This window comes from Lissotriton vulgaris, chromosome 2_1 (genome assembly GCF_964263255.1).
Source record: "Lissotriton vulgaris chromosome 2_1, aLisVul1.2, whole genome shotgun sequence".
Taxonomy (NCBI): Eukaryota; Metazoa; Chordata; class Amphibia; order Caudata; family Salamandridae; genus Lissotriton; species Lissotriton vulgaris.
Genome location: NC_141687.1, coordinates 750157412 through 750170553, shown reverse-complemented (window position 1 = coordinate 750170553; position 13142 = coordinate 750157412). Strand labels below are relative to the sequence as shown.

The window sequence follows — 13142 nt, the reverse complement described above, 5'->3', positions numbered from 1 at the left end:
TAATTTGAAGGTGGTGCATAAGTTATAAATTTAAGGTATAATTAATTTTAAAATGCACACGTTTCAGTAGTTTAAGTTTGGTTTGTAGAGATAGAATAAATAAAGTTATAGTAAATTAAAGGTGGTGCTTAAATTATAGATTTACGGTACAACAATTTTTTTTAATTTGTATGTTTCGGTAGTTTAAGTTTGGTTTGTGTAGAAAGAATAAATAAAGCTTTCCTAACTATAACTACGGTTTAACCTTTTCCTTTGTGTAGAGCCCAGTGTTGAGCAGAGAGTAGCACAGTACAGTGGAGGAGAGTGTAGTGTCATACAGTAGAGTGGAGTGGTGTGGTGTAGCAAACAGTGGAGTAATGTCATAGAGTGGAGTGGCGTTGAGTGCAGTAGAGTGCCATGGCATAGCATAGAGTTGAGAAAACTATCATAAACAGGAGTGGTGTGTTGAACACTAAAGTGCAGTGGTGTGTCGTAGAGTCTTTGAAAGTGTTGTGCTGTAGAGTGTTGTACAGTAGTGTGTAGTGGCATTCAGTGGAATAGTGTGTCTTACAGTGACACAGAGTGTAGTAAAGTCTTTTAGAGTGTCATAGAGTGGAGCAGTGTAGAGTGGAGGGGCATAGAATGGCGCATAGTGGGGTAAAGTATTGCATAATCGAGTAGAGTGGAGTAAAGTGTGATAGAGTGGAGTGTTCTGTTGTAGAATGCAGTAGGGTGGAGTTGAGTAGAGTGGACTGGCATACTATGGAGGGGAGTAAAGTGTCATAGAGTGGAATGTCGTGTCGTACAATGGAGTGAACTGCTGTGACATTGAGTGTCTGAAAGTGTCATAGAGTGAAGTAGAGTTGAGTGACATGCAATGAATTAGAGTGTTGTAGAGTTGTGTGGAGTACAGTAGAATGTGGCACAACGTGGTAGAGTAGAGTGGCTTGGAGTGTCATAGAATTGAGTGTCATAGAGTAGAGTACTAGAGTAGAGTTTAGTGAAATAGTGTGTCATAGAGTAGAGCGCAGTTAAGTGGGGTGGCGTGGCGCAGTGGAAGTTGTGTTGAATAGCAAAGAGTGGAGTAGTGCGGTTCAGTGGATTAAAAAAGAGTGCCGTACACTCTCATAGAATGGAGTACAATGTTGTACAGTGGAGTGCTATAGAGTGGAGTATTGTGCGGTAGAATGGAGGGGCATAGACTGTTGTTGAGTGGAGTACAGAGTCATAAAGCAGAGTACAGTGGAACTGAGTAGGGTAGAATGGAGTGGCATACACTGGAATAGCATAAAGTGATGTGGCGTAGAGTGGAGTGGCTTGCACTGGAATACCATAGAGTGGAGTGGCGTACAGTGGAGTGATAACAGTGGAGTGTTCTATAGTGGGATACCATAGAGTGAGTGGCTTAGAGTGGAGTGGTGTACAGTTGAGTAGTGTAGCTTGGACTGAAGTAGATTGAAGTGACGTAAAGTGGAATAGCACAGAGTGAGTGGTGTAGAGTGGAGTGGCATGGCTTAGAGTGGAGTGGCATACAGTGGAATACTGTATAGTAGAGTGGTGTAGAGAAGAGTGGCATACAGCGGAGTGAAGTGGCATGTCTTTCAATAGAGTTGAGTGGTGTGGTGTACAGTGAAGTGGCATAGCTTGGAGTGGCATAAAGTACAGTGGAGTGCGGCCGAGTGGCTTGGCATGGAATGGAGTGGCATAGAGTGGAGTGGGGTATAATGGAATAGTGTACACTGGAATAGCGAAAAGTGGAGTGGATTACAGTGGATTAGCATAGAGTGGAGTGGCATGCATTGGAATACCGTACAGTAGAATGACATCGAGTGGAGTGGCATGTCGAAGAGTAGAGTGGAGTGGCCTACAGCGGAGTGCCGTACGTAGACTGGAGGGCTGTAGAGTTGAGTAGTGTGTCATATATAGTAGAGTGGCTTGCCAAAGAGTGGATTTATGTAGAGTGGAGTGGCATAAAGGGGAGTTGCAGAGAGTGGAGTGACATAGACTGGAATAGCGTGGAGTGCCATAGAGTGGAGCTGCATACAGCGGAGTGGCTTATATAGGAGTGGCATACAGTGGAATAGCATACTGTTGTGTGGTGTAGATTGGACTGTTGTAAAGTGGAGTGGTATGTTGTACAGAGGATTAGCATAGAATGTAGTGTTATATGGTAAAGTAGAGTGGATCGGCATGTCAGAGTGGCATGTGGTATAGCATATTAGAGTGGAGGGTCAAAGTGGAGTGGCGTAGCGTGAACTGTGATGTTCGAGTGGATTTGAGTATAATGGAATATCATGTCATAGAGTGGTGTGGCACTACATAGAGTGGAGTGCCATGTCACGGAGTGGAGAAGCATGTATTAAAGTAGAGAGGTTTGTGTTAGGTTGGAGAGGCATTTTCTACAGTGGCCTAGAGTGTCATAGAGTGGAATATCGTGGAGTGGTGTATCGTACAATGGAGTGAGGTGTCATACAGTGGACTGGAGTGGCTTGTTGTAGAGTTTAGTTTAGTTTAAACAGACATAGTGCAAAAATAGCTGAAAGGATGAAGATGTGGATTAAATTTGTCAGGAATGTAGAATATATGGAGAGGAAACTGTAATTTTTTGCACGACATCTAACATAGTTAGGTACTATTAATGTTATAAGTCACAAAACACATAGGGTAAATTTATTAAAATGCCATTCAACACAGCAAAACACCTTTTAGCACTGCGTTGTGTGACAGAGAGAGGGCCGAAATGCACCCAAGACATCTATTAAGATATGACGCATTCCTGTTCTTGCGCTGGCACACTCGCCGCTGTCTAGCGCCAACGTAAGCACCCTTGAGCCATGGTGCAAGGGTGCCAGTGTCGCAGGCAGGATTTTGTTTGTGCAGGAAGGAAAAAGGAGGAATGCAACTTGCACTGCCTTGTTACTCCAGATTTCCAGGCAATGCAGGGCCATGCACGGTGGCCTTGCATTGCTTGGTAAATTTGACTTAAGTATTGTATTCTTCTAGCGACATCATGCAAAAAGCAAGGGCAACACACAGCAATGATAAATCTGGTCCATAGTAATATATATTGGTTCAAGGTATACTGTAGTAAATTCGTGGTATGCCGCAGGACATGTCAATACTAGGCAGTATATGATTGACTAATAGCTGTCTTTACAAGGTTAAACGGCAGTCATGGGTTTTTACCATACTTTGGCAGTGGTATGGGATTAAGGTCTTAGATATAGGTTATATTGTTGTTCCAAACTCTAAAATATTTGTCACAGTGTTTTTAGGTCGAGCAGACCTTACTCTCAATGCGTGAGCATTGAGAGTGTCTGCTCAGACCCTTTTGTCGCCCGTTATTGGGAATGAGGACACCAATCTGTTACGAGCGTTTTTCCTCGCAGTTTTCACCGCGGGAGCACGCGTCTGACCCGCGCATGCGCAGAGTAACTCACAGCCCTTGCTCACACAGACGCAGGCAGGCAGCCCCCACCCCTCTGCATGCACGCACGCACGCACACACAGGCGAGCGCATGCACACGCAGGCACACACATACAGGCACACAGACACTCGCTCACACACACACACCCCCCTCCCCCACAGTCACACACACGCACGCACACATACAAAGCCCGCCCGCCCTCGCGCGGGCACATGCTTCCCTCAGCAACCCACCCCCCCGCTCAGCAACCCACTCACCGGCTTCCTTCGTGCGGCGGCTCTCCTCAGCTGCAGGGCCCGGCAGCAGGACTCTTCTTCCCTCCTTCGGCACCGGGGCGCAGGGTAGGCTCCTGCCTGCTCCGGTGCTCCAAACACGGCGGCTCCGTCCAATCGCGGCTCTTCCGTGGGAGGCGGGGTAGGCTCCCGCCCTCCTACTTCCTGTTTCCTGTTGTCGCGCCGGCCTGCCTGAGTTCCTGGTCGGAGGCCGGCAGTGATTTGCGGTATTTATTTTTTAAGCACGAAATCAACACAAAGGTATTGGAGCGTTTTACACTAGCACCACTACATTACCCTCGCCGCAGCTGCTCCGTCGTCATTATTTACACGAGCACTACTTACATTCCCAACCCCTCGCCAAAACTGCTCTTTTTGACCTGCCCTGAACTCCACGCAAAGAGGCTGTACATATCAGAGACTAACTGCCACCTCACTCGGTTCTTGTCCACAACACCTCAGGTTGGGGCACTTTTCGCTGCTCTGGGGCTATCCCAGTAATTTAGTTTCCTTCTGTTTTTACGTCCGGTTTCATGTGTTGTTGTAGCCTTGGCTCACTTTCTACGTCTTCATGGACTTCCACCATGAGCACACAGTGTGCGCCACAGGTTCTCGTGTATACATGCACTATTGTGACTCTCAGAGCTGCACTCCCATCACATCGTGGCGCATGCTCCACTTTTTTTTTTTTATGACTTCCCCTCAGCTCCAAAGTCGGCAGTCTGGCTGTGAGACTACATCCTCTCCCCAAGGCATGGTTCTAATGTAGCTTAGATTTCATAAGCACGGCGTCCGCTTCATGGATGCCGCGCATTATCTTTCGGCTTTTTTCTAATCAAGAAGGTAGCGTGTGTGATTTGGCCGGTTGCACAGTATTTATTTTAGCAAAACTGCATCTGTGTAACTTTTATTAGCATAGCGCTGCTGCACAGACGCCTTGTGTTAGGTTTCTGTTAATTTTTTTTAATAAATCAAAAAGGTATACATACGGATCCAATCGTGCTAAGGTTTTCTTTGAAGCAAAACACCCCCTTCGCCTCCCCCCTTTCTGATTATACCCATAGGTTTTTGTGGTGCCAGTCAGCCTGCCATTGAGATCGTGATCCCTACCTGTTTACAGTGGAAAAGAGTGGCCCCTGCACTGTGGTCTTATGTAGCGAACTAGGTGCCGTTCAGTGAACAGTTTCTCCCCTGCATGCAGCCCTTAGTGACTTGTTTTTATTTTTTATTTACATCTTAAATAATGGCGGTCAAGCATCTAGTCCTGTGCGGCTTGTTTTAAATTTCTCACACTCTGTTTGTGATCTCCCTCCTCCCTCTCTCCCCCCCCTGCTCTGCCCTCCTAGTATTAACCCCCCAGGACGAATGTTATCTCCATCTCTGATGGTGCCAGAGACTCTCGAGCAGACTGTAACATCTGGGCCGAGCATGCAGTAGCCCTCCCTCGGGAAACTGAGCCCCTTCTCCGAGCCACAGGCCCGACCCTTCACAACCCCCCACACACACACAACCCCCCCCCTCACACACAACTAACCACACACACACAAGTCCTCAGCAGATACACGCAACCCCCCACACACACAACCTCCCACACACACACAACCCCCCACACACACAACCCCACACGCACAACCCCACACATACGCACACAGACAACACCCCCACACACAACCCCACACAGACAACCCCCCCACACACAACCCCACAAACCCGCTACAGCAATGCCGAGAGCTTGTGCTATGTGCGGGGTCATGACATTCCCATTAAAGTTCCAGTTTCACGAGTCACTAGAAGGCTTTAGTTTTCCATGTGACCTATGAGCTGGCTGTGACTTCTCAGAATTTCTTGCATGAGTGCCACCACATGAGTATTTGGCGGCTTTCAGCTGCTCATGTAATTCTCAGAGTAGACATGCACTCTTACGCAGCGACCCTCATGCTCTCTCCTTTTAAAATGAAGCAATCTTCCCCGGCTGCATTTGGCTTCCACAGGACATGGGAGTACTTCATTTGGAAAGAAAGCTGTCTTTAGCGAGTCGATGTGCGCCATGTCTCACCTGTTTTACACATTTTTTAGGTTAATACACATTCATTTTTTATTTCAAACATTTTTTCTAACACGGAGCGTAGACACTGCTGACTTCGACTTCCAGAAAGTAATGGGTGATTTTTAAACAAGTGGATAAGATAAGAGGTTCTTGGCAGATCAATGCGATTTTTTTCCTGCAGCCTTCCTTTTGCTATGTGCGGGGTCATGACACAAACACACAACCACACACACGCAAAACCCCACACACAACCACACACTCACAACCCAACACACACAGCCACACACACACACAACCACACACATACCCACACACACCACACACACACCCACACACAACCTCACACACACACACAACCCCACACACACACAGCCCCACACACACACAACCCCACACACAACCGCACACACACACAACCACACACACATACCCACACCCACACAAACACAACCCCCACCCACAACCCCACTCACACACACACAACCCCACACACACACACAACCGCACACAACCCCACACACACACACACACAAAACCCCACACACAAACACAACCCCACACACAAACACAACCCCACAGACACATAACCCCCCCACACACACAACCACACCCCAGAATAGCAAAACATAGCACAGCAACACAAAACATAGCATAACAAAACAAAGCATAGCATGGCATATCATAACAAAACACAACACAGGATAGTATAACAAAACATAGCATAGCATACCAAAATAAAGCATAGCATAACGCAACAAAACATAGCATAGCATAACAAAACATAACATAACAAAACACAACGAAACATACCATAATAAAGCACAGCATAACAAAAACAAAACATAGAATAACATAAAACATAGCATAACAAAACATAGCATAACAAAACATAGCATAACAAAACATAGCATAGCATAACAAAATAAAGCAAAGCATAGCATAATACAACAAAGCATAGCATAACAAATCATAGCACAGCATAACAAAACAGCATAGCATAACAAAACACAACAAAACCTAGTATAACAAAACATAGATTAGCAAAACAAAACATAGCGTAGCATAACAAAGCACAGCATAACAAAACAAAACAGCATAGCATAACAAAACACAACAAAACATAGCATAACAAAACATAGCATGGCATAACAAAACAAAGCATGGCATATCATAACAAAACACAACAAAACATAGCATAACAACTTTTGCACTCACTCTATCTATCGCCATCACTCTATCTATCGCCCTCACTCTATCTATCGCATCACCACAGCATCACTCTGGGGCACCACAACATCACTATGCGCTACCACCGCATCAGTCTGTGCAACCATTCAACAACAACTGGTTCAAATATGTTCTCTCAATCTTTCAAGCTTTATTACAAATGTCACAAAAATAAGTTAATATTTCACTTCTGTTGTTGGAATTTCATCACAATAAAATACACTGAACATAATCTTCACAAAAGTTATTTACAAAAGTTTAAGCTATTGCCATTATAAATTACAATAACTTTTATTTAAGTATTCATTCTTAAAAAATTTTTTAAAGCCATTCTTATTTGTCATATCAATACATCTAAGTCACGTAATTACAACACATATTGCATTACAAATGCTACAGGTGTCACATTTGCGAAAGTTATAACTATTGGCATTGTAAATGACAAAGCTATTAATTTCGCTATTTTCAAAACCAACACATAAATAAAAAAATTGTCATTTACAATACCAATAGCTCAAACTTTCCTAATGCGAGACCTATTGCATTGCAAATGCTTGTTTTTCTTGTTTTGACAGAATGGTTTAACCACTGAAGCATGCTTGGGACAGACCCTTCTAATTGAGTTGTGGTGGCATGCTTATCGCAACAGCTGCAGCCCCAGCTATCAATAAACATCAGTGGCAGCAGACGCCATGCACTCCAGTAAGTGCTGCCTCCGCAGTGCTCAATATTCAATGGTATTTGTCAGCATCTCATACACATGACTTTCCAGCAGAGCTCGACTTATGTTTTCCCCTTCACTCCTAAGCTCTGGAAGTCTGCAGTGCTGCATGGAATACATTCTATTTACAGATGTGGTGAAAGTCACAGATCATAAAAATAAGAAATACACCGAATGTGATTTACAAATAATGTACCTGTCACACAAAGCGTGAGCGTCTTCTCAGCTTCTGCCTTTGTTGCATAATGGAGGATCCTACAAAGGAACTCTGCTTGATTGTCTGCTGTTATTGACGGTGCAAAGCTCAATGCACTCATGATGCTTAAGGTTCCATCGCTGAAAGGAGTCTCGCTTGTTGTATGTGAATAGTTCTCAGAGAAATAGTTGACCTCATCTTTGACCGAGTCATATTCGACAAGCGCTTTCTCCATGTCTTGGCTCTTTTTTAACCATGTGAGTTTTATTGGTCTTGGTTTAAATCCATTAATTGGACAGGTCAGCGTCATACTTTCTTGATGAATTATTCTTGGAGGCTTCATTATTGCAGACACCTTTGGAGGCCCTGATAAAGAAATTCAAACATTATTTTGTAAGAAAACTTAGGTTAACTTAAGGAGGTGTAGATTGTGTATCTAAAATGCTTCCGTTTTCAAAATGGAGGAAAGGGAGAATTAATACCTTCGGGTCAATATTTTTAATTATTGCACAATCGCATAGAAAACTCAAGCCATGAACGTATCTTAGCTACTACACAACAGAAATAACACAGACTGCGACACTGCAACACACTGAGGGGCATCTTTATCATACTTTACTGCAGTGCAACACAGCAAATCACCTTGCTCCGCTAAGGGAAATGACGGGAATGCACTGTGTTTAACATCATACAGAGCACTGCTACCCTTTGCTTTTGGCAGTCTAACCCCAACAAAGGCACCCTTGCACCATGGTGCAAAGGTGCCTGAGTTGTAAGCAGGATTGTTTTTGGGCAGGAAGGGACACCTTCCCGCACGAAATCAATCCTGAGAGGCCTAATCCTTTCTATGTGTGCTGCAGAATGCAGCACACATAGAAAGGGGTGAAAGCAACGAGAAATAAAGATGTTTCCACTTGTTATGCCTCCCCTGGGGACGTGTGGCATTTTGATGTGTTCCCAGGTCTACTAATAATGGTAAATTTGGGAATGCGTCAAAATCCATGCATTACCTCAGATTTATGTAGCCATGCAGTGCCAGGCAAGGTGGCCTTGCGTGGCTTGATAAATCTGACTTTAGTTTTGCGTCGCCCTTGCACGGCACAAAGGTGATGCAAAGCTATTATAACTATTAGCCCAAATTATTTGCTTCACATCTCACACCAAAACAGTGCAAATTTGTTTAATAAATTACTGTGAAAGCCAATATGTCTAAGCTCTCAGTGACAGAGCTTCTCCGTTGATTACTTACTCACCCATCCACACAAACATATGTGAGAATGACTAATTGAGTATATGGATGAGTGCCTGCCTATGGATGGAAGAATGAGTTAATGCACCAACAGTTGTATGTGTGAGTTTAGTACATGGAAGGATGGCTCGATGTATAAGGTGAGTACATGGATAGATGAACAGGCAAGTGCCCTGGTTGTGTGGGCAAGGGTAGTATCCGGGCAATAGCAGTAAATGGAGTGTGAGAAGGGGTATGTGAGAAAAATTGGAATATCCTATAACACCAGCAAGATACTTGTGCTTGCATATGCTGAAATATAGCGCAAAATATAATAGGTTCAGCTGCAACGTCTGACTTCTAATGGAGTAAGTAAGGAAATGGAATCAGGCTTGACCAAGGCTTCTTCTCAACTGATACTGCTGATTAGCTTATCAGTACAGGCCAGCTGAGTGATCTCCATTTATCGCGGCCGCAGAGCTGTCTACCATATCTCCCCTGAGGCCTCTCACTTAGATTATGGTGTGATTGTGTACACTGTTACACAGGGGTATTAAGACACAAAGGTTATAAGGACCCAACACTGAGAAGGATCTATATTATGCTATTTTTGTGTGCTTTTTTCTGACAAACTGAATGGCTCCTATCACATCACACAATGCTATATCTGGTGATAAATGACAATCTATGTGTGATATGGAGAGGCAAGCTCTTCTATGTTGTGCTATGTTTCAGTGTATGCAAGCACAAATATCTTGCTGGGGTTATCAGCATGGCTGTTAAGCACACCACAGCATGTTAAGACATGTTGAGAGATTGGATAAGATGATGCAATCACTTCTATGTTTGTCACGTTTAATTGTATGCATGCACATTTGCCTCTTGTGAGGCAACAGCATCGTTCATAGCACATCGCACAATAAAAAGACATGTTGAGAAAGTTTGTTACGTTTAATTTTATACATGCACAATTGTCTAGTGTGTGGCAATAGCATCCTTCATAGCACATCGCACCATAAAAAGACATGTTGAGAAAGCAGGAGATTTGTGTGGTGTGAAGAAGTATGCATGTTGTAAAGGTAAAGGAAAAACAACCGAATTTACCCAGTAGGATAATTATATACAAATTAAGCTCAATACAGAGACAATAAATGCGCCTACAATGTTTTAATCACATTATAGAACAAACCAAGGATATAGTATCCAACATTATCATTTCGAAAAGGTTGAGTAGTGCCCCTTGAGGTGAGGAGGAAGTGATATAATGAGGGTAGTGCAGGTAGGAAATAGTGACAATAAAAACAGATGTGTATCTGATGTATCCGAAAATCAATTCTGAATATACATAACGGTCAATGATCCAAACAAAATTATTTCATCGAATACATGCCCCACAATACATAGTATGTAACAATAGTGGATAGGGGGCTGTGTTTGAGCAGGGACTTGTCAACGTTTCGACCCCAGACAGTGCAGGAATCAGTGTAGTCCTTGCGGCAGGGTCTTCATCAGGACAAAAGGGGACTAGCAACCTATTAATATCAAGTAATAGGTACACATTACTTGTATGCTCAAAAATGCCTTAGTCGCACAATTAAAATTAAAATGAACACACCATTAGAGGGCCTACCTCTTAAACCGGTGCCTTCTGTCAAATAATCACATTCATAAAAATACGCGAGAAGACCGGTACGTTCTGCGGAGAGTTCAAACATTGTATGAATATTTAAAAAAAAAAAAAAAGGGGGGAGAGTGGGATGAATTACATTCAGTGCATTTGGATGAGTCAAAAAAGACTTACAATTAACTTGTAAATGATGGCGTTATGGCGAGATTAGAAGGTTGGCCCGGGGACGCTGGGCATTGGAATTCACTCGAGGTATCTACACAATTAAAGAATACAATTACTGATTGTACTTATAATGCTTGCTGCAAGGAGGGAGAGATGATAATCAGGCAGAAGTGGCTTACCGGGTTTTAATCATAAAAGTAGAAAACGTCCCCGTGGAAACACGAAGCTCCGCATTAGTCAGGGTTTGTGCGCTGAAAGGACGGGAGAGTAGAGCAACGAAATTAGTGTTGCGCTCAAAATTTAGTTAATAATCAAGGCATAGGTATGAAATTAGCCGCCGTGTAGCGAGCAGGCTTACCGATTCGCGATGAGACCGGCGTCTTCGCTGCAGGGTCGGGACTGAAGGCAGCATTTCTTGTTTTGTCAGTAACACAGGCAACCAAGGCACGTGATCGCATTAGAGCTAGTAAACAGACTACGAGACACTCGGCGCACCTAGGTGCTTGGAGAAATCTATTAATTACTGCATAATGCGGACCCGACTGGATTGGAAAAATTAAGTAGGCAGCCAGATCCGACATAAATTAGGATTTGAATTATTAAGAAGAACAATCTCAGGCAGTGCAGTATTACTTAAAAGGCCAATTAGAGAAGGGGCATATAAGGACTATACAAGCCGATCAAAGGCGGTCACCGCCATTTGATATACCCAGCATCATGAACAGAACTCCAATTAGGATTGTTTAACAAGAACAGTCTAAAGCGGTGTGTTGATACTTGTGGAGACCAGTTAATTATTGAAAAAAGAGCGTATGACATCAGGGACATTGATTGACAGTGTGTTTAATTTTATTGCTCTTGGTCGAGAAGGTGGTGACACAGGCTATACTGTGTAGTAATACACTCCGATTTCACTGATGTATTTATACTCTACCACTATCTTAATATGTGGGTGACAACCAACTGTAATCACTAGGTCTTTACCGTCATGCGACAGGTACACCTGTGATCCTGCTCTCCTTCATTGTTTGAATTGTATTACATGAGAGTACATTTAATTGGACTATACTTCACACACTGTGTACACTCACGGCAATGTACTATGGCCTTTACCATCATGCGATAGGTACGCCATTATACACTATATTCGATATGTATTGCCACTTATGGAATGAGATCACAGCTAATCAGCGTTGTGTTGGAACACTAAATGGCCTTTACCATGATAGGTACGCCATATTGTTTACTTGCAATGTCCCTGATGTCATACGCTCTTTTTTCAATAATTAACTGGTCTCCACAAGTATCAACACACTGCTTTAGACTGTTCTTGTTAAACAATCCTAATTGGATTTCTGTTCATGATGCTGGGTATATCAAATGACGGTGACCGCCTTTAATCGGCTTGTATAGTCCTTATATGCCCCTTCTCTAATTGGCCTTTTAAGCAATGCTGCGCTGCCTGAGATTGTTCTTCTTAATAATTCAAATCCTAATTTATGTCCGATCTGGCTGCCTACTTAATTTTTCCAATCCAGTCGGGTCCGCATTATGCAGTAATTAATGGATTTCTCCGAGCACCTAGGTGCGCCGAGTGTCTCGTAGTCTGTTTACTAGCTCTAATGCGATCACGTGCCTTGGTTGCCTGGGTTACTGACAAAACAGGAAATGCTGCCTTCAGTCCCGACCCTGCCGCGAAGACGCCGGTCTCATCGCGAATCGGTAAGCCTGCTCGCTACACGGCGGCTAATTTCATACCTATGCCTTGATTATTAACTAAATTTTGAGCGCAACACTAATTTTGTTGCTCTACTCTCCCGTCCTTTCAGCGCACGAACCCTGACTAATGCGGAGCTTCGTGTTTCCACGGGGACATTTTCTACTTTTATGATTAAAACCCGGTAAGCCACTTCTGCCTGATTATCATCTCTCCCTCCTTGCAGCAAGCATTATAAGTACAATCAGTAATTGTATTCTTTAATTGTGTAGATACCTCAAGTGAATTCCAATGCCCAGCGTCCCCGGGCCAACCTTCTAATCTCGCCATAACGCCATCATTTACAAGTTAATTGTAAGTCTTTTTTGACTCATCCAAATGCACTGAATGTAATTCATTCCACTCTCCCCCGCCTTTTTAAAAAAAAATATTCATACAATGTTTGAACTCTCCGCAGGACGTACCGGTCTTCTCGCGGATTTTTTTGAATGTGATTATTTGACAGAAGGCACCGATTTAATAGGTAGGCCCTCTA

At 43.5% G+C, this 13142-nt stretch overlaps 1 protein-coding gene across 2 annotated transcripts in view; it reads right to left on the bottom strand.

The window, feature by feature from the left end:
* LOC147731087 (uncharacterized) overlaps positions 1 to 13142 on the bottom strand; it is a 654619-nt gene that overhangs the window by 353391 nt on the left and 288086 nt on the right. For both annotated transcript variants that reach the window (XM_086956052.1, XM_086956053.1), the window contains one exon: positions 7871 to 8236. In XM_086956052.1, the coding sequence (XP_086812178.1) occupies positions 7871 to 8236 (366 nt within the window). The remainder of the gene's footprint in view (positions 1 to 7870; positions 8237 to 13142) is intronic.